We start from the raw sequence: 22,959 nt of genomic DNA on the forward strand, positions 1-22,959 counted from the left end.
ACTATCTTTCTAACACTCCAGTAATTCCATTTGCAGAGCTTTACGGGTTTAAAAGTAATGCTATTCCTGCAGAGAGTTACCGCAACTATTTCCTACAGCGCGGGAACTGTAAGGTCACGAAGCGACTGAGCCTACGCTTGTTTCATAAGCGGCTTCCTTCAACAGCTGTAATATCTGGGACGAGTGTTTGGAGAGTGTCATTTGGCCTCACTGAGTGATTCATTGTATACTGGAAAACTGCTCAGCATTCTTCTGGATGTCTTTGCCGCGTAGACAGGACAAAGCCCCATTTAGCCGGAAGCCCGGCGTAGCGGCTCATTATTCACCTGCCACGGCAGTCACAATATTGTGAGGGCTTCTAGACAATGGTTAAAATTTCTACCTACTTTTTATAGGAACACACTCCATTTTCTACCTTTGTATCTTGGGGAACAGAAGCTGCGTACAGACAGACTGAGTGCAGGGAAATGGGAGTCCTTTTTTTCTGTAATAAAAGAAAAATAAATTGCCATAGCGCTCCACGAACTGCCACGGGATGCTCAAGGCTCTATAATCCTGCCTCGGCATCAATAATATATACTTCAGAGGGAGAGGAGGAGAGGGAGGGAGAGGAGGAGATAGAGAAGAAATGGAAACGAGCTATCAGCCATCTCCAACCTGTAATTTAGCCAGTGCCCAGCGCTCCTGCAGCACTCCACCAGCCCTGGTGAGCTCAGCCTCCCCCGCGGACACCCCCCGTGGCCGCAGAGGGGGGACAGGTCCCTCGCAGAGACCCCCCGCCTTCCCCCTGTCTAACCCCTCCCAGGCTCGGCCGCGGCCGCTCTCCCCGCGCTGAGGAAAGTGCCCTCAAAGCCAGCTCTTGCAGGAGGAGTAACCCAGATCTGTAAATCTGTTTCTTACATCCAGTGCTGTAGCTTTTGCGGTTTGATTTTGGGATAAATACATTTTAAATGCCACGCTGAAGTAAACAAGCTAGCTCCAAAAGCGCTACGTTTAACAGCTGGGTTTTTCCTGAAGTATATTTTTTTTCTCAGAGCAGTAATAATTCAATAAAACTAAGAGGTGGCTTTAACAGTTTTCTTCTCAAATGTGTGTCCTGTAATGCACTGCTGCACAGGGATATCCTCAGCGCTCTTGTGAAGGCTTTTAGCGGAGAAAGATTTCTACCTCAGCAGGGAAGTAAACAGTATCAGCAGGCTCTACAGCAATACCCTAAATAGCACCTGCTTTTAATTTCTACACAGTCCTTATAGCACTTTCTGTCTTTGTTTTGGTTGCCACCTCCTCTTACGTCAAACTCATCACTGCCACATTTACAGAAGGCGCACATTACACCGCAGCATTTATTCTAGCTACATTCACTTACTGCATGTCTGAGCTGGAAAAATCATAAAAAGGTATTTGGGAAACAAATGCTTCAAAAAACCATGCTGCATCCCTGTGGAGATTGCCACCTACTTCCTATTAAGCCAAAGCATGCCATATGTTTTAAGGGCTTTTAACCTCCTTTCTCCCTTGTACAGCTCGGTACTTGAAACGGCGCTGCTTGTTCTGCTGCCGTAGGATGTGCTTTTTGCTGGGGGGAAGGGAAGAAAGGGAGCAAGAGGAGGAAAGGGTGGAGATTTTCCAGCCAAAGGGGGATGCTTCTCTAATATAACCCGCAATATGAGCAACTGTTTCTCTGGCTAAGGTGAGAGAGAAGGATTCAGTGCAATAAACCTGTCCACGCAGGGACTCAGGCGGTCACGCTGAGGAGATACCCGCTGCCTCCCTGTAACAGTTTCCCCGCTCTGGGCCAGAGACGACCCATTTAAAAATCCCCTGGGGCAAAAGTGTACACACCTTTCCCTCTGTGCCAGCCCAAAAAGCTGGATGAAACCCAAGGGCCATCACGGGTCCAGGAAAAGCACGGGCTGTACCCCCGCAGTGACAGATTATCACTGCCACGCTAACGCGCGCACGTATTTGTAAATCACAAACCTCACCGTATTTCATGCCATTCTTGAAGCCTTCTGAAGCCAAAAGCTACATGAAAACGTCAGCTAACGGTTTTCTAAGCTTTGTGATTGCTGAAAGCGCCTTGAAAAGGTGAAGCCAAAAATTTGGGAAAAAGGAGGCAAATTAAAGTAGCTCAAGGTATTTTTTTCTGTAATCTCAAATAGGGGGCAAGGTGAGGGCAGCAAGTCATTTCTGACTTTCTATTCTTATAACGGAGGAGAAAATCAATTTATTAGTGTATTTTGCTTTAATTAATAAGAACAACATCTACAAAACTCTTTTGTCATCCTGAGTTATAATTAATACCACAATAAACCCCCACAAGCATTAAAATAATACATGTGTTATGCTCTTTGGCATGTTTATTTCACATGAACACCAATATATGCATTAGCTACGATGCTAATTAGAACTTGCGCTGCTGTACTGTATGATACATTAAAGCTTTAAACCAGACTAATGCTTAATTGTGGAAGATCAAGTAGATAATTCTTATTGTGGCTTTCTTAATCCAAAGTTAATATAATCTGTAAGGATATGTAACTGCCTCTCCTGTGGTACGCCAGCCCAGAATTTCAGTGAATACACAGTACTATTCAGGCAACAACTAACATAGGAAAATGATACATTTTTTTTGAAAGAAACAGTCTGAATTTTATCTTTGGATTATAAATAATGCAAATAAACATACTTAAAAAGTGAATTTTCTGCTGTGAGAAACATGATGGGATACTACAGAATATTACTATCGAAATCTACCGAATTTCATACTTTAGTGTGTCACTTTAAAGGCTTCTTAAAGAAATCCTTCTGCCTCTACTGCAGCAGATATCTTTTCTGTGCTAATCACATAAACTCTCAAGTAAATCCCTTTGATTTCAAAGGGATGAAGATTTCACCCTCTTTTTGGGGTAGTTTGCAGGAGTTTTTCTGAAAGCTACCACAAAGAGACATTGTCTCATTTCCATATGAACATACATTTTCCTGTTCTTTCTCAGAAACGTCTCCTGTTAGATTTTCCGTGTGATTATCAGATTTATAGGACCTATGGGAACTCTTTGTCTGTATTAATCTCAAGAAACTATATTAAAATAACATTAAGGTTGCTGAGTCAAAGACTCGGAGGTTAGGAAATGTCAGAATTAAGTTAAACTAATCTAATTTGGCCTCTTATGCAAATGCCTTATGAAACAGTCTACAGCCTATAATTACATGCTCACATCTACCCCATGCCTGCTTTGGAGCAAGGAGGAACATAGGTCCTCCATCAAGCAGCTGCAACAACTTTCTTTGCAAGACAAAAGAGCCCATTTCTCTTAAACCTTCCCTTGGCAAACAGCTACGGGGTCTTCACTGAGCTTCTCCCACAAAATTCAGCCTCAAGCTGATACCAGCATAGATGATTTTAATTGCTCAAACTTAAATTCAGAAAACCTCAGAAAAACATGCAAATGGGTAAAGCAACTCTCTCTGTAGGAACGTGTACCATCAGCACCTGTGATAAATCTGGGGAGAAGCCGTATGCCGTGACAGGAAGGCAAACGGGAGCCACGGACACTACGTGGCCCAGCCATGGCAGGATGTGGTTAGTGAATCTGCCACGAGTAAAAACTACTTCACAAAGCACCCTGGGATTAAAGGAGTTGCTTTTTTAAAAAATTAAAAATAAAAATACAGCTTTACGGCAAATAGGGCTTTTCTCCCCCCCCTTTTTTTTTTAAGGACTTTGCACATCTTTATTCCTAAAACTATCCATGATGTATAAAGTAGCGAGGACTTTTCAAATATAATTATTATGTTTTTTCTGACTTTTTTACTTTTGGGTCCAAGTTAATTTTCATCTCAGACAATCCTGTGTACTCTTAGCTTTTATATTTATATTACTTTGATTTACAAAACCTAAAAATTCATCTTAATTTTATCTAGCAATGATTCTTTCAAATACACCAAGTGTTTTCTGTGTCACCATTTTACCAATTATTTCAGCCTCTACAAGGATAACTCCCAAGCACGAAGTAATCAGTAGGTTATTACAAGTCTGTCTTATAATTATTTAATCTGAATACCATTTCGTTAAAAATATATAGGACAGTTTCTTTCTTCCTGCTTAAAAAAGAAAAAGGGGGAAGAGAAAGAAAATCTACATCTGTCTCCGGAAACTGTTAGGTACCAGAGTTTTTAGCTGCTATACTGCACTTGGAGCAGAATTTTACCACTATAGGCACCACCATATGTACAAAGACACAGATGTATCCAAGAATGCAGTCATATCAGCAACATATTCGATTTAAAAATTGCAAGCAATTTTAATCGTGGAAACCAATAAAACAAAAGTGGAAAATGCCTGAAAGATAGTATTTTTTTTTTACCCTTTTTTTTCCTTCTTTAAAGAAAACTAAGTTTTTCAATCAATGAGAGTGAGTGTTCTTTCACTATTCACAAGAAAGGAGGGCAGGATCACATCAGAATCTGGATTACATCAGGCTGGTAGCAAGATAAGGTCAATTAGGGATCAGATTTTTGCTAATTCAGGTCTCTGTTTTATTACTGTGAGAAATTGCTCTGATTCACTAAAAGAGAGCAAAACAATAAAGCAGTTCACCCCTGCCTGCCACAGACCATAAAATGAGTATGGATATTGAAAAGCCATGCTCACAGAAGCACTGGCATTAATGCAGTCGTCACTGTATTCCACACAATCAAAAACCCCCTTTAAATTTTTTCTGGGCCATTAAGATAACATAGAAAACTTAAAATAAGTACAATAATTTTGTTGCATCTGCTGCCAGAACAAATGACATGATGACTCCAAGAAAGACATAAAAGTCATTTTAATTGCCTCTTCTTTGAAGGCGGCATTGGCTCAAGCCAGACGCTCTGGATCCAAACCTGAATTTTTGCAAAGCTCAAGGTGAACCCCAGATGTGTTGTTAAAGCCCTCTCTACTTTCCGTAAAGTCAGTTATCAGGGACATCAGCTCTTCCTATAAAACCGCTAAGCACTGAACATCTGCTTGAACAGTCAGCATTTCGGGCGTGTTGCTGGATCTGTGAAGTCTCGCACCAAATGCAGCTAACAAATAATAAGCACTTGCTCTGTGGAACAGCATTTCATCCGTGCCAGGTGCAAACCCAGAAGATCAAAAGGAGGTGTGGACAGTGTTCACAGTTAGCGAAACACTGCGTTTTTCCCACTTTTCCCAACTGAAAGAGTGATAGGTACAATACAGTGTGTTCCGTGGCTTCAGCGTGCTTAATGCTATGATTCAAATGTGAATCTAATTTTTGGAGGACTGTTCCCTAATTTTTTCGGCATCGCATGAATGCCTTTCTAAATACATGCAAAAATAAATCTGTACAGGTGACACACTAAAAATATAATTGAAGCTGGTGCTTTCATAAAAGCAATTAGCAATTGCTCAAGTTGCATTAGATGTCAGCCTCAAGAGGATTTCTGCCCTGGCAGGGAAGTAACTGCAACTTACATTACAGTCAAATGTTCTGTTCTTTAATGCTATTTTGTTATAACAGGCAAGTACAAGGTTGCTGATTATGTATTCGTTCCTGTGTACAGCTTTTGGCCTATCTTTTTGTCCACAGGCTTAGATGCATACACTCTACTCCTGTATCTTAAAATATTCCCTCTTAAAGTTAGTGAAAAGAAAATTACAGTAAATAAGCAAATAAACGCAACTGCAAGTAGAGGAGGGCAACAGCAATGTCTTTGTAGCTCAGGGTGAAATAACACGACCGTACAAACATTTGTCTTGCTCAGAATTCATACAGTGACTACAATTACGCCTATTTTGTACCAACATTATAACTAGACTTACAGACATTTTACAACCACTTTAAACTGCCAAAGCAACATCCAGGGACTTCATGGTCCCTAGGAGTCACCCTTCCAGTTTCAGCAAACTATGGGACAAATCCTGCTCCTATAACAGTAAACGGCAATGTTGCCACCAGGCAAGTCTTTAAATTAACGACTGCCTTGAACTACCCCTGCATAAGCCCCATGTTCCACCACTGCTCTCCTTAGGAGCATGCTTAAGTGAGGGCCTTAAACACGTGCAGACTGAGCCTCTGAATATACTCTGCAGCTCTTTAGTACAATGAACAGCATTTGATCAGAAGAGAAGTGATGCCCAAGTAAGGTGGTCAGAAGTGATTTAGAGCAGCCCTTTGCACTGAGGAGAATAAGGTGAGATGGTATCACACCCAGACACATTATATTTTCTAGGCAACAATATGTATTGTTCTAACATCTATTTTTTTATGCTAAGGCTGATTACTCTATTATAGATTATGCCATTTAATATTCCATTATGTCAAGTGATCTCCATAGGAGCAGTTGTACCGCATGGGACAGTTGCACACAACCACACGATGTACACTGCCACACAGTGCGTAATGCCGTAACAAAGTCCCTGGGAAATAATGTCAGCATCTGTGGATTTCTGTAAGCTAAGTCTGGCCTATTCACCTCTGCTTACTCTGGGTTGTTTATAGGCACTTTTACTCTTCGTGCTCATCCTTTCATGCATCTAAAAATAAAATCGTATTAGAAAAAAAAGGAGAAAATTAGAATGGTTCTACATGAGGTTAGGGACTGAGTTCAAAAAACAGCTTCAGCGCATATCTGATGCAGCTCTTTGCCATCACACTGCTGCCTCTGGGAAGGACAGAAATACAGCAGCTACTCTCACTGGCCCAAAGAAAGCCCTGTGCTAGGGGCTGAATGTGTCATTAATTCCTCTGAAGGGGCCGTTTCCCATTGTTTCATAGGACTTTTGGCAACAGTCAGTAACTGGCGCACACATGAACCAGCCGTGGTGGAGAGAGAGACCTGCTCGATCATGTCGGTCTCCATTTGAAACATGCACTTGCCTCTGCCACCCATCGAGTTAAATGATTATATTCAGGAGCTGAAAGAACACCGCTAAGATGCTGAGTGGTAAACACACAAATCAGGTCAATCCTTTTGCTTTCCTTGTAATCCCTGTACGTTATTTGTTACTGGCTTTTACTGCTGCCTCTTTCTCCTCTTCGGGCACCCTGTGCACGCATCCACGCACTCTTGCTCTCCTTCTCCTTCGCACCGTGTATTATGGCAATCCCTTCTTATCAAAACTCCTGTATTCTGCACTACTTTACTACATCCTCTGGCTTTATATCTTCACCTCTGTTGTCTTTTCTTCACTGTAAATTCTCTAGAGCAGGGAACTTGTTTTCTCCAAGTTTGTACTAAAGCCTGTAAATTTATGGCGCTCTAGGAATGTTTGATAACAGCACGTAAATAATTAATAAAAGCTGCAGCAACCCTTTCTTTTTCCCTATTTGGAGGCTGTAAGGCAGCAAGACAAGTGGGAGGCAGAAAATATTTCATGGGCTAAGATAAGACGTGATCTCACCCCTATGGGGGGGTAACTGGCTGACAAATACTTGCACTTAGGAAAGATCAGGATTAAGTTGTGCAGGAATTAAAGACAAGAAGCATTGCTTCAGCTACATGAACCATAAAAAGCAGCCCAGAAGCATCATAAACAGCCTGGCCCAAAAAAATAAACATGCGATAAAAAGAATGGGATGTTTTAATTTCAACTCCACAATGACATGCAGTCTCTTTCCCTCTCTGTGTGTGACTTAGCAAAAGTCCACCCTTTTATCCTAGTTTCTCCATCTTCAGTATAAAGGAAAAAAAATAAAGGATACAGTGGCAAATTAATAGCTCATGATTTTTGTAGCCCTAAAGTGGTAGCAACTGTTTCCAAAATCAAAAAAATGGAGGTGGAAAGATGAAATAAAGACAAATCACACAGAATAATGACTGTGAGATCAGGAAACACAGAAAAAGTGCAGAATAAGGTCAAAGAGATTTGTTATTATAGGAGAGGCTGTGATACAAGATAGGTAGGAAATTATTTTGAGAAAATATGAATAGAGAAAAAAAGGACAAAGGAAGGGAAAAGATATTTATGTCTCAGGCACAATTTTCAAAATCTACAAAACATTCAAATCCCCTGTATCCACCTCTAAGTTTGTGTTCGTTCATCTTTTAGATATGGAAATTTGGGCCTGGTCTTGTAAAACTTGATTTGAATTTTATGATTGACTTTTATGTGGCCAAGAACTTACCCACTGAGCGCAAATGGGTACAGGTGCTTTCCACTGGAGCACAAAGGAAAGGACTTTAGGGATCTTTGTGCCTGCAAAATAATCAATAATGTAATCCTGACACTTATGTCAGTTTTGCCACTAAATATCCTAGTTTATGAAGGCAATCAAGTACTTTGGCACCACTGCATAGTAACTGCACTCAAAGAAATTTGAACCTGAAAAGTGCAGGGACAAAACCAGAAGCCACTATGTCTAGCACTGAATGTTTAATCAGGCAAAACATCATAAAAACACAGCAAAAAAGGGCAGTACATGACTTGATTTTAGGGCAGTGAAGTCTTCAAAATGAATTCTTTTTTAGAACAGAGACATAATGACTGGCTTCTGAATAGATATTGGCACAGCAGGGCACACAAAAGCCCTGATTAGCTGCTGTACCATGGAATCTTTAGTTAATATTTGTTCTATTTTGGTGTTGATTTCTGACCTTTCCTCTTTGACTTTAATTGGTCAAAATGCAAACCTTTTCGAATTTATTTAATAGCAGATAACTGTTTCTAAATTGCCAGAATGTCAGGTCACATGCTCCCAATACAGATGGGGGGGAAAAGCACTTTGCAGTTTTCTCTGTCACTTTTTCAACTTCATTTACTTCTGAAGTAGCAAGCAACACGCAGAACAGTTGCAACATCGCTTGCGATGCAACAGTTCTTAAACTAGTTTTAGGGAAAGAAAAAAAACCCCATTAACTATATTATGTCAAGCCTGATTTGGATGTCCTTCACCTTCGTGGAAAAAAGAGCGGGTATGCTTCAACTGCAAACCTGTACTTCTGTGCCAGTGTTCAGTAAGAAAAGAATATGATACAATCTTGCTCTAGATTTTAACATTAGACAAAGCCATCAGAAGCTTCTTTGTTAACTCCTAAACCAGTGATAATCCCGCAGTTTTTTCACCTCTTTACATTTACAGTTAATAATATGGGAAAATATTTCATCATATTTCAGAGCCCTAGCTGCTGTTGGAATACTGTAGGAGAGCCTCCTCACTGATTGATTTACGTCCACAACTCCTCTTCCAAGAGCTTCCTTCCCAAATTAAACATGCTAATGATTTTCTATGCAAAATTTAACAACCTAATAGGCTGAACAAGTCAAATGAAAATACGCTAATTGTTGCCTTTGATGTATACCATTCTGCCAATTCTCTCATGAAAACAGTATATTAGCATTAGCTGAAGTACTTGCTAAAATATATAGTAATAAAGAAAGCTCACACATATATATATAGACACGTTAAGAAAATGACACTGCAGGCTGCCGAAAACACAACTTCAAGGCTTAGGAGTGACACAAATGGCTATTATACACCGCAAAACCATTTTCACAGGAACCCTGAAAACAAACTACGAAAGAATGAATCACAAACCTTTATCGGAATTAGCTAGTGTTGGTTGATAACACTGGGTTTATGCAATAAAAGTAGTCAAAATAAGATTCCACAGTCAAAATAATAACTACAGAATGAGATAAGAGAGATAACAAAAGGCTGGCGAGAGAACAGAAGGCTTCCTGCCTAACCCCAGAGGTCTGAAATGAGTTCTGCTAAGAAACTACCCAAGCGCTTTATAAAGTAAGATTTCCCCATGCATGTATTTTTTCACCTAGAGTACAAGCAATAATGTGTTTTAGCCTATGACCAGCATCCCAGAGAGAGTTTCACTGTAGAAATTGGTTTACTCTGTCCTCCAGCCCAGTTCTGAGCATGAGGCTGAGTGCCACTGCGGTCTTAACACATGCAAATAAAACAGAGGCAAACAAAAAATAAGAGAGTATAAATATGCTCTAAAGAAATACAGTGACACAAGAGTATTTTCTATTGCTTTGTCTTTAAGAGTTTGCCTATAATGATTTGATAATCTAATCTAATTGATCTCTCCAAGTATTTCTATGGCTCTAATCACTGTAGTATCTGATTAGTGGAACAGATCCATACTTTATCTCCAGATTTAATAACTAAGTCTATACTTGAAAAAGAGTCACACAAGTTCACCAGAGGGAGAGGGCCAGATGCTGCTTAGCCGGGGGAGGAGGGAGGGAATGGGAAAAGGCTAGCGAGGTCCAGAATGACTGGAAAGGGACATTTGGCTTTGTGTCAAATCATCCCTCTGTAACCAAGCTCCATTTAAACAGCACATTTCTGGGGTTACAGAATTAAAGCAGGAATGTGACATAACTAATGGGGGCAGAACCAAAAATGAGCTACTGTCTATGGCCCGCTCTCCTTCAAACTGTCGTCTTTGCAAGCATAAAGTAAATGTAATTATTATTATCATTTCTTTGTTCTCTTCCAGGCTAGCACTTCATCAGCCTGAAAATTATGACATTTCCTGAATGTGTTTCAATGGCTTCTTAACCTTTGTAGTTCCTGAGCGCCGGTACAATGTCATGCTGCACTTGGAGATTTCGGCAGTGAAGATGTTAACGCCCAAAATTGCTAATAATAACAACAGTATTCACTGAGCCAGAGAATCACTCAGACAGAATTTCAATCCAAAGTCACTTAAAATTCAAAAGAAACCTCTGTATTTCTTTAAGGAAGTGACAGCATTTAGAAGAATATTCATAATTCAAACGGGGCAAAATCCGACTTACTGCTGAGTTTATCTATTTTTAATCGAGCAATATTAAGGGCTAGCTTTCGCCCTACCTTAGGTCAAACCGATTTTGTGACACCTCCTCCAACACGTGCCCAAGTACTAGACAAGGGGTGACAGCCAGGCCACTTGCACAGCGCAAACGTCAAGCATGGAAGGGGATACGGAGCATTTCTGGTAAGCCATTTGTTTCTTCCTCTCTCGTTTGACTGCTGCTTGTTTGTTGTGCTGATACTCAGCCAAACCAGCTTGTAGTTGAGTATGTCAAGGCTCTGGGCAGAAAAACACCAACTAGTATATGTTAGCAAACTCTGGAGAGAAAAAAGTTTCTGCCACTTGAAACTGCAGGGTGGAATTGTGCACTGCTGCCTTCTTGGACTTATTTTGCCTAAAGGGAAAGAGCCTTTTAATCCTATTTCTATGCTTGGTTTGCACACCGCCTGGCAGCGTACACCTGCTTCGACATGAGTGTCAGGAGCCGCCTTTGCTGTCAAATCCCCGTCCTGCTTCTTTCAGCTCATCCTCTGTCGCCCAGCTCACCTCTGCAAGCCAACGTCCCTCTCGTGCCTAACCACATTGCGGCAGCCATCTTTCAAAGATGTCAGGAACAGAAACAAAATCAGCCTGTCAAAAACACATGACTGCTTCACAGTTCAAGGGGCAATGTTCTCTTTCGCATGTGAATGACACGGAATATAATGCACACAGAAGGGGATGTGAGGGATTTCTGCTAACAGGCCCAGAGTCAGGAGGGGAGGGACTTTTACTGCGACCTCTTCAGCAATCGTCGGTGTCTCTGTAAAACTCAAGCACCCATTTCCCATGACCTGGTATCAAAATGTGCTTTTGGGCAGGTAATACCTTCAATACTTAAAGAATTGCAAGTGCAACACTGCAAGAATTGCCAGTTAATCAAGGGCTTCATGGCACTTAAAAGACAAGACAATCGATGCATCTTTTGTTTCTTCCTTTACGTGAGACTTCATCTACAGAGACTTCATATAAAAGTGAATGCAGGTGCTGCAGCACTCAAGGATAGCAATTATTTTTGGTTTCAAAAGTTACCGGTTTTAGCAAAAGTAATCCATTTGTCATTAACGAACAGTTCAGTTAATGACTGAAAAGTGTGGAAAAACAAACTTAATTCTCTTTCCTGTTCCACATAGCACAGCGGTTAATTGATTCAAACGGAGGGGTACTTCATCTGAGTTTAGCATCACAGAGAAAAAGGGAAAGGACTAAGGTTTTAAAATCTAGGTTTACAGCCTGATGATATATTGTGACATTTCCTGAAGTAAACCTGCCTCTATAACAGCTATATACAGTAATATCTAATGGATGCGAAGTGCTATCTAGATCATGGGGCGCTATCATTAACGAAAGCAGTCTTGGAGTAGGTAAATGTGCAAAATCTTCCCTAATAGCCATTTGGCTCACATAAGTATCTTAGATCTGGCCTTCAGCAACTAAGTTAAGATTTAAAAAAAAAAAATCTTCACATTCTTTTTGGCACTTTAAAATAAATATGAAAACATATGAATCAATATCAATTTTGCAATGAAGTAAGACAAATTGTACTAGCTTTCCTTTGAGCTTTTGAATCTGTTTATGACTGTATATGTATACACATAGATAAATGCACGTTTCATATTCCCTTACCACTGGGTCCATCTTGTTAAAACTATTGCTTTGGGAATGAGGATTCTCAGAGACTAAATTCTCATTTGTTCAGCTAGATCCAGCTGGTGAATGGTACGTTCTGTTTGCCTGTTCACTACATTAATACTAATATATTAAAGACTGAAAAGCAAAGAGCAGTGTTGGCAGAAACTAAAAAAATCCCTGCCAGGGCACTGGAAGGGAGCTTGACAACAATGGTGGTGCTCAGCTTCTGGTTAAAGGGCAGCAGGTCCTTGGAAAACCACCACAGCCGTCTGAGCAAATCGGTTCTGGCGTTGGCTGCCTCAACAAGGAACCTTGACACAAGATGGTACAACCAAGGAGCTCTTCTCCAGACCACGGATGGAGGGTCTTTCTGCAGCTCGGGGTACAGTAAGACATCACTGCTACCCTCCAGGATCTCCTGCCTCTTGGAGCTTTGTCTCCATCCTTTTGTGGGACATTAAAATGCTGCGTTAGAGTAGATCCTGCAAACCCTCCTTCATCAGGCTTGAGCAAAAATGAGCTGATGTGAATTAAGTGAATTTAACAGAAAGTTTGCCTAACCTGCCTGAATGCATCTGAAGTAACCGGGAAGAATGTGCATGAGTCATTCCTCTAACAAAACTGGGAGCAAAGACTGAAGGAGGAGCCCCAGCTGGTAGGTGGGAGGTGAGCAGCTGGGTGCAAGAGAGATGGGAGGCCCCTTCAGCTGGTTTGTACATAGCTCCAGCCTGCCCAGAGCCTCAGCCCGGCAGCGGGGTGCTGTCTTTAGAAGCAAAACCGAGGTGGATGTCATGGTGAGGGTGGCTGCATGGTTGCCAGTCATGCCATAGGTACACTTATACACCCATCGCTTAAGAACACACTATAGCAGATTTTAAAAAACCAGAATGATAAAGTAAGCCTAAAAATTATATATGCCTTACTGCCATTGTCAATGACTTTTAAAATTAACTGAAGGGAGACAAGAAAGATCATCTGTACGCTCCAGAAAGTTGACATGAAAGAGGATGAGCAATCTGTGATCCTGAGGTTTTGGTAGACTCTGGCATATGTTATCCTTGCCTGTCATTCCCCCACCATTCTGGAGGAGAGAAAGGGAAGATGCTCCATAGGGTTCCTCTGTATCCACGCCGCTTTGTCAACCTCCTCTGCTTGGAGCATCACATGGACCGGTGCTACAAGAGGAAGTTTGTCTCTTTCCCCAAGACCTGGAATTGCACTATTTGGACATTCCAATATATAAGCTGATCATCAAAGCTCAGCACGTAATGAAAACCTCCTCATATTTAGTGGAGCTTTTTCATCATCTTGAACCAACTGTTGGATAGGTTTTTCCCTCTGTATAGAAGAAAGATGTCTAAGTACAGACTGTGCTTGCACATAGATCCTATTTGCTCTGGGCTGAGCCTTCTAGAAAGATTCAGCAAGCTGTGCAATCTTCTTCTTACACAATGCACCTTTCCCTTAAAAATCTGCAGACGGTTTTTAGGTGTCAGAATATAGAGAACAGAAAGTAAAGACAGAAAGGCAATAGAGACAAATCCTTTTCCATGAGCTCTGTGAAATCTTTTCTCAAAATAACTTTGGAGGGGTTTTACTGCCAGTTCATAATGTGGATGAATCACTTCTGATATTTCTGATAAAACAATATTCAAAACTTCAAAATCACTTCCAATTCATTTATGCCACCATTTAATTAGGGCTTCTGCAACATGTTACAAGGACGTCATTATCCCCTATAATTGTATAATAATTACAATTTTTAATGAAATAATTGCAAGTACACTAGATGTGTAGATATAATTATGGTAATTACATAAATACCTGATTTTCAGCTAATAATTAAAGAAGGCCTTTACAAAAAGGGTGAAATTTAACAAATGGAAGCTTTCCAGAAAACAAATACAAATAATAAATGGCTGTCTCTCTCCTGTAGATTTCGCCTTACTAGATTATCTCTCTATATGTATAGTATATATATGATTTTCCACACATTATAAAATAATATAAGGATAAAACAATTATTTAAACAAATATTAAATCATATCGCGAGACCTCAATACTTTGCCTCTGCAGGGCCTGATCCAAAAGCACTGACACTAACGTAGCTCAAACTTCATAATCCTGTGATAGCTCAGCATCTCACAAAACATTGAATTGTAAATTACCATTGAGAGAAGGAAGATGTGAATAGCACCCACAATAGCATACAAACTGTACTCTGCTTCCTCTGGAACATAAAGGGACAGATCCCGGACCACCATAAAATGCTTGGGAAAAGGCCCATGTGCAGAGGAGTCCCTGACAGCTGCTGGGGGACTGCGAGCCTTCCTTCAGGGCACAGCAATCCAGCACATCTGCTGCTAAAGCTTTCCAGTCACACCAGCTATGATCTTCTCCCAAAATGAGTCTTTTGGGTTGAATCTGCTGGCTATACCCCTGCTAACAGAGAAACCCTGCAGGAGATATATTCTGCCTCCATCCCCCTTGGTGGACAGACCTTTACAAGGCAATGGTATTTCAATAAAGGAACTTCTTCCAGAGCTTTGTCAGCTGAAGAACCAGAAATTCTTCAGCCAGGTAATTTTCCTTCTCTTCAAACACATTCCTAAGACTAGACTTACTATGCATTTACTGTACTATTAGTATGAAGAGGAAAGGCAAAAGCCACCCTCAATAAAAGGCATATAGAAAACTCTACTACCAGGGCAGATTCTGATTACTGCTCCGACAGCATAAAAGGATATTGAAAGAATTCCCACAGCAGAGGAATTAGCAACATGATTTACTGTTGCTGCTGAAATGTTTCAAAACACTTTGGCAAAACTCCGGAAGGGAAAATCAGCCGCAGCACCTGCACTATGCCATTTCCATGTGTCTTGCAATGTCTGCATGCAACTTAGAGCAGCCCTGAGGTGGCTCTGGTTCTGGCCAGAGACCACTCTGGTCCCAGCAGTATGTTAGAATATAGGTGCAAACTCGGCTTAAAATCAGCTTTGTCCCACTTCCCTTAGCCTTGTATTGTTCAGTGCTGCTTCATTATTGCAACATGAGACAGTACAATAACAGATATTAATATTAAAACAGAAGGAAATTATTTGATATCCCAAAAACAAATCTCATTTATATTAAGCTCATTAAAGCAGTTGGGTTCTGAATGCAGAGTATAGTTAATAATATTGTACATATCAAAGTAGAGAAGACATGTAAATTTGACAACATAAAGTAAGTAAAAATGAAGAGGGCTAAAGAGTTATGAGTGAAAAGAATTTGAAAAAAAATTGAAATTATACTGGAGCAATATTCAAGTTATAAGCAGATTATTAACACTATAATTGAAATTATCCTTAAGAATAGTTTGACACATGTAAGCATCATGTTTCAAGCTTCAAAAATACGCAAAGAATACTAACAATATGTGTATCCATGTGTATTATAAGGAAACGAACAAATGAAGAGCATGAACACAGAGAAGAGCAAAGGAATAATAAAATGCAGGGGGAAAATAACAAAAAAATCAAGCAGAAAATAATAGTTACCCAAAAGTCTCATTAGTTACTCAGATGTTCCTCCTGAAAATGTACAAATATACTTATGTAGCTATTTTTTATAATCTTCCTCCATTATGGCTTTAAATGATAAATTAGAAACTAGCAGATTGGAAGGAAAACCATCTCACAGTTGTTTACTGAGTACAACTGATCCAACCCAAGAAAGGCCAGGAGAAGACGCACAAACCAGTTTTATCCGACTTAGTATTATCAGGGTAACAGTACTATTTTAGAGCCTGTGTGTGGGAGGATGTAGAAAATGAAAAGCAAGCAGTAAAATAATGGACAAGGAATGGAATTAGATCAGAATTTAAGACCTGTTAGAGCTATAAGCACTGTCAAGGTATATGAACAAAGCAACGACAGCACGACGACTGTGTGGTCAGCAAGAGCTCAGAGCCTGAACAACCAGACATTTACAGAGGACTTTGGCCAGTGTTGATGGCATTTAAGATGATTGGAGTCTTAAAATGCAGTCTGTAAAGTCTTCTATTGTCAAGCATCGTCTCACCAGAAAGAGGACTGTAGAAAGTACATCAGAGTTTAAGCTTTTTATCTTATTTCAAATATGACATAAACCTACTGCACATCTTTGAAAAATGCTGCTAACTGACACTAACAGCTTTAGATTGTGGAAGGATGAAAAGGTCTGTACAAGACAATGTTTGCTTCATTATCTTCTTCCATGTATTACCAGTATAATAGGAAATGCTGCAGTGGTATCTGAGGAATGAAAAACAGGAATACAGTGCTTCAAAAAGGAAGAGAAAAACAGAACAATCTCGGTGTCTTAGTGCATAGCACTGGAGTTCCAGATTACAGACTACATTTGTGCCTGCTGATACCGCAGGGATGAATTTTGGCCTCCCAAGGCCAGAACAAGGATGAGGGCTCTTCAGCCAGGAGCCAGCAAGGGTGCATGGGGGCAGAACTTCAAAAGTGCGCAGGCAACTACTGACACAAATACACTATAGGCAAATAATTCATTACGAATTTTCAGAGTGGCCTAAGGAAGATATACACCCTTTGTAACAGTTGATATATACCAACATATGCACTAAGGTAGCTCTGTGGGCTTTGACACTCACTCTCAAGTCACCATGAGCCCTGGTAATGGTCTGCAAATGTGTGTTCTTAGCCTACTGGCAATGCAGTGTATTTTGACATAGCTCAGTCTACAATGATGGAGGCTCACACCTTAGATTTCATACTTTTCATTTATATGGCCATGGAGAAAGAATAATTCAATCATTTTTGACAATATACCGTGTAGAAGTCCATTACTTTGATATTATTTTTGACATTACATATGTAGAAAAAAAGAAGCTGATAATCAATTGACAAATTTTGCCAGTGGAAATACACATTTTAACAGGTCTCAGCTTGTCCTTTTCTGGTTGATTTCAGAGCTGAAACAGGTATACAGAAAGACGTTCATTTAACGAGGTCCATCGGAACTGCACATGTTGCATTAATTCCTCTTTTCCAAAATTTGATAAGTAAACTGTTCTAGGATAGTTAAATGGAGTATTGGAACAAACACCCAACAGAAACACAGGGTAACAGGCTTAGATTTGTAAAAAATATTTCATATTGCTAAGCTTAAAAGCCTTGAAGTTATCAGTACCATTTTCAAGTCACAGCTGAGGTAACATATTCTCTATTGAAAACAATGAACGATCAAAGCAGGATGAGATTGTAGCACTGTGATTTGTGTTTCATTTCCACGAATGTATTTGTATGTGTGTGTATACGCTCCTATGCGTCCATAGTAACCACAGCCATAACCCAGAAAGCATGGTGTTGGGAGCTTTGCTCTGAAAATCAAGTAGCCCATTAGGAGGCATAAATATTAATAGAGCTGTCTAATCCTACACTCTCAAATGAGGTAGTTCAGATCATGATTCTTTGCATTTAAAATTTATTCACTGCACCGACCAGAATAAGAAACAGAGTCCACATGTGAAGAAGTCACTGATGTCGGGCGGTCTCTTAGCCACTGATCATTCCTAAACATAAAAGTAGGGATCAAGTGATTTCTTTCCTTATTCTATTCCCAATTCTCCTACAAATACTAATGTATCCAAAACTACACGTGCCTAGTTCCATGACACTGAGTATATATCATATTCTCTCCAAAAACTACAGCTCCACATTTTAACATTCAGATATCTTCAGGCAATATGAAGGTTTTAGTAGAGGTTCATAAGAAAGAGCATTCTATCATCCCACGTGCAGAACACACAATACCTGGGGTTTCTTTTCGTGGTCATATTAGTGCTCATTTTCAAATTTTCTTGTAGTTGTCATTATGTAATTGTCATTAAAGTAGGAAATTCATGGTGCAAACTGTTGCAATGCAAAGAAATTAATATAAAGTATTAAAAAACACAGGCATGCAGCTAAAGCAGGATGTACGGTCCTCCTAAGAGATAGTAAGTTACCCTGTTGTTCTGGATCACAAGTGAAATATTTGTGCTTTGACTATAGAGTAAAATAGAGATCTGAAATACCCAACAGTGCAAAACTATTCAGGTATTCCCTAGAAATGATGCAAAAGTTTGTCAGAAAATTCAGAAAATAGCACATAATCAACATTATAATTAATATCAGTCAGTAAAATGGTGTTACCTACAATATAACCTAGGTTCCATTAAAATTTAGAATTATGGAGTCTAGCCTCTAAAAAAACAACAGAAAATTAATTAGATGCCTTTGCACAGATTTTCTAAAACCAGCCCTAGGTAAATAGAGAGGTTTCTGCTTGTATGCATACCCATAACAGAATTAGTAACCTCTGACCTTCAGGTACCTGAAGCAAAAGACACAAAAACAGATGATCTTTCTTTACCTATCAAATCAGTACATTGAAGATGAAGTATACTGAAATGTAGGCATCCATATTTAGCAAAAAGCATGCTAGATTGTCTCATTCCTTTTCACGCAGCTCCAGCCTATCATTTTGTAGTCTCTGCAGTGTGCATATCCAAATCCCACCAAGAGGTAGGTGGTAATGGTTATAATGCTCGTTACAATCTCTGGCATGACTCATGGATAGAATTCCCTTCATTTCTGCACCTATCTTCATCAGATTACTGCCTGTTCTTCAAAATTGGGAATTTTCTCATGTCCCTTAGCTCACAATTAAGTATAGATACTAATTTATTTAATTCAAGCTATTTCATCTAATAAGAAAGAATCAAACAAGATAGGCAATAGCATACGTTGTTGGTTCAGTCACTTTGAATTTATGTATTCTTTATTAATTAAAAACATGGCATAAAAGTCTGCCTCTTATTTTCGTATTTTCTCTTTCCAGTAATTTTCATCACTAAATGTGACGAAATGACTGCAACCTAAAAATCCAGCAAAAGCGAGAATATTGGGCCTTTCTTCTTTCTCATGCTATTTCCAAGCTGCTGTTGCTGGTAAGATGCCGTGACTCTATTGCAACTTTGCTCTACAACGTGATTCCTTTTACTACCAGGTATGGGGGCAATCAAAGCTAAGGATAATCTGAGGTTATATACAGGTGAGTAAAAGCATGAGTTACTCAGAGAACAGAGATTACTACAGCTATGCCAACTGCCCAGGCTGAAGGTATTCAAGAGTTCCCTGCACTTCTCAGCGGGAAAAGGTAGGCTTCCGCTGCTTTTTATTGTGCTGTGTGTGCAATGAATTTAACTGGAAAGGTACCTACTGAATTTCAAATAACTCTCTCTTTATTATCCTTCAGGCTCACAGAACAATAAACATGACTTTCTCATCTACTGGGCTCTCCCTCCCTTTATTTTTGCTATTTTTCTGATTTTTTTTTTTTTTAATATTCTCTCATAGGAAAAGATGCTTTCTGAGAATAACGATGGAGATCTGCATCTTTATTTATGACTTTGTGAATCAGCGTCTGGGTGATAGGAAGTGAAAGTTGCTCAGCTAATTACACATGCTTGATGAACTGCGTAATAACTGCTGCAGCACTGCACATTAATTGAATGCATATAAATGACAGCAGTTATTCTAACTTGAATGATGTATGAAGAAGTGACGTTGCTCACAGTACCCTGATTATCTTTGTTTCCAACTTTGGGAATCCAGCCTAAACAATTGTATTTTCACAGCACTGAGCAAAAATTCCTTAACAGAAAACATTAGATGTTGCCTCAAAGCCTGACACCTTAAAAACAAATTGCCTTAAGTCACTGAAAGTGGATTTAGACATCTAAAAAAGCATACCTTGAGCAAGCACAATTAACAGTTAATAATTAACGACTAGCGACAACTAACAGTCAGGAGGAGCTGTAAGAGCAAAAACCTTGGAAAATAAGGCCACCTGCATTTAGATACCTAGATATCACCTTAAAAACCTAATACAGAGTTTACAGAGTTGAACTTTGCCCAACTCCAAACAGTTTCCTGCTATGACACTTCCCTAAAATGTATTTGTTCTGGAATGAGAGGTACATACAGCAAATGATATAAAAAAAATATGGTTTACACTAATAGGCAACCGTATATGTCCACACTACTCTTTGTTTACCCTAAAACGTATTCTAGATTCAAATGTAGTCTAGCTATTAAATAGCACATTATTTTTAAGAAAATAATAAAGAAAAATAATTTGACGTAAAACAAATGCGTAAAGTAGTACAAAATTAGTACTTTAAACTAGTACCAAATACCTACTTTAAACCAGTACCAAAATATACTTTATATATCGCATCTCAATTGCTTCGGGAATTTGCAAAAGTTGACAAAGAAATCTGCAAATTCTCCCATGCTCTCATCTAAGACGAAAAGGGGAGAAGCCAAGTTTCCAAAGCTTCCAAAAGCAGTCTAGTTTCCAAAGTGCCGTGTCACAATATTTGAACATTTCTCTACCCCCCTATTAAGACACTTTCAGCTTTACAAAGCGAGCTGTAATCACATAATAAAGGAAATCAACGTTCACTTTTAGAAGCGTGTAAATGAAAAAAAGTGTTTCACATCTATGGTTCAGGGAAGTTAACACTGTTCCAGGAAAATAGGGTGTATCACATAGAAAGCCAATGCAGATTTTCAGCTCTGCTTTGCTATAATACGTCACAGCCATTATGCTATACCCCTGGAATATAGAGCTGTGGAGCCGTGCCAGCAACTTCAATGGCAATAGTACCAAGCCCCAGGCATATGAGCCACCTCCTGTGCACGCATATACAGCATACTGTATCTACGTACGAGTGAGAGACACTCCTCTAAACCACAAGGCCAAGACAGAGAAGCTGCCAATAAGGTCAGCGTGAGATAGTGCAAGAGAGATGATCAGGTGCAACTGAGTTCAGGCTTTACAAATGTTATCTTCTCATCTGCCTCACACCGTCCTCTCTTTAAATACCTTTCTGGCTTCATTAGGGCAAGATAGTCCCTAACAGCTCGCTTCACAGCATCAGCAAATCAGCCTCTTTCAGCTGTATTATTCGTTCTTCCTTTGCAAGGTTTCGCTCTTTCCCCCATTTTTTTTTTTTGTCCACTTTATACATACCTCCTTTTCTACAAATTTTCTTGCCGGGTTTTCTGGCACATTCCTTGGATATTCTTTTGACTGAAAAATGAATAGAAGACTAGAAAATAACATGGAGCTCCATCACAGACAGTAGGAGCATGCAACACCACTATCTAACTTAAATATGACCTGCTTTATTAGGTGCGGAAGATTCTCAACTCGTTGTGCCTGCACATGCAATGGATAAGATGTTGATGCATCTTCCCAGAAGTCAGTGGGTGGCAATGAGAATTAGGTACCAACTTTGACCTAAAAATACACGTGCTGTGGGAGAAAAAAATGAGTGTAGACAGAAAGAAGAAAAAAAAAAACCCATCAAAAAACAAGGACAGATGCATACACAGAAAAGCAGCATGCATACATATAATATGCTGGCATGCAAACAAAGAAAGCCATGCATGCTACCAGTACACGTGAATTAATATTGTTAGAACGTAGAACAGGAAAATAAAAAGATCTCCCTGTTTTGCCTGCTATTAACTCACCATCCTCGGTTGGGACATAGATATTTAAATAGAGGCAGTCTTCATTCTGATCTTGTACATAGGTGGAAACTACATCCAAGTTATTAGTAAACCACACGGGAAGCATGACTTCAGGCAACCTGCCTTCTATAATGTTCTGGGGACACACTGGAGCAAACTGAGTGGTATTTTTGATATCTGCCCAGGGAGACGGAGGCTCAGGAGGTTGGAAGCGGCGCTCCCCTGTTGGAGGGGCAGCATACGGAACCCCAAGAAACTGAATAACGGGCCCCAAAATTTCGTTATTAAGTTCCTTCTTAATCCCTCTTATCTTGCCAAAGTTGGTGGTCACCACTGGGTTGGTATCATCCAATTTTTGGGAGGACACAGCTGCAGCGTGAAGCAAAAATCCAAGTATACAAAAAGCAAAAGTGGCATTCAATCCCATGTGTAACAGGCGGACTATCATCGCTCTCCATACACAGTTCAGCCACATGGATCTTGGAAAGGCCATGGTCCCACATTAGTTGTGTAACTACAATGAAGCAATCTGATTTGTATCCACTGGTGTAAAAACAGGGCAACCGAAGGAAACAGATCAAGTTTCCTAAATAGGTGCCTGTCAGAAAAATTTCAAAAGGCTTTTCATGCGGTAAGTATCTTCCATTGATTTCACACTTACTGAAGCTGCATCTTCACTCAGCACTATTTATCAGACTACATCCTATTGACAATTCTGTTTTCCATAGCAGCAATGTGAAGAGAGCAGCCATTTACTGCAGAATCCCCTCTTATAAATCAAATCCAGTTAGCCGCAGGTCTATATCCTGGAGAAAATGAAAATAAATCATTAGTATGAAAGAGCTAATATGAGCAGAGTGATAACTAGATGTTTCACAAGTTATGTACATACATTAAGAGTTGCTAGAGTCATGTAAGTAAAATTGCAGTAGTTTATGGGTCCATG

The 22,959-nt window shown here is 39.8% G+C and overlaps 1 protein-coding gene across 8 annotated transcripts in view; it reads right to left on the reverse strand.

Moving 5' to 3' along the window:
* The window catches only part of NLGN1 (neuroligin 1), a 312,118-nt gene extending 289,377 nt beyond the window's left edge, over positions 1-22,741 (reverse strand). For 4 of the 8 annotated variants that reach the window (XM_059822461.1, XM_059822460.1, XM_059822459.1 and 1 more), the window contains exon 1: positions 22,014-22,506. In XM_059822461.1, coding sequence (XP_059678444.1) covers positions 22,014-22,506 — 493 coding nt within the window. Of the gene's footprint in view, positions 1-21,507; positions 21,568-22,013; positions 22,507-22,689 lie in introns of those variants that run through there. The other 4 variants (XM_059822463.1, XM_059822462.1, XM_059822458.1 and 1 more) reach the window with 2 other exon arrangements.
* Between the last annotated feature and the right edge of the window lie 218 nt (positions 22,742-22,959).

The sequence above is a fragment of the Gavia stellata genome, chromosome 11 (assembly GCF_030936135.1).
Source record: "Gavia stellata isolate bGavSte3 chromosome 11, bGavSte3.hap2, whole genome shotgun sequence".
NCBI lineage: Eukaryota > Metazoa > Chordata > Aves > Gaviiformes > Gaviidae > Gavia > Gavia stellata.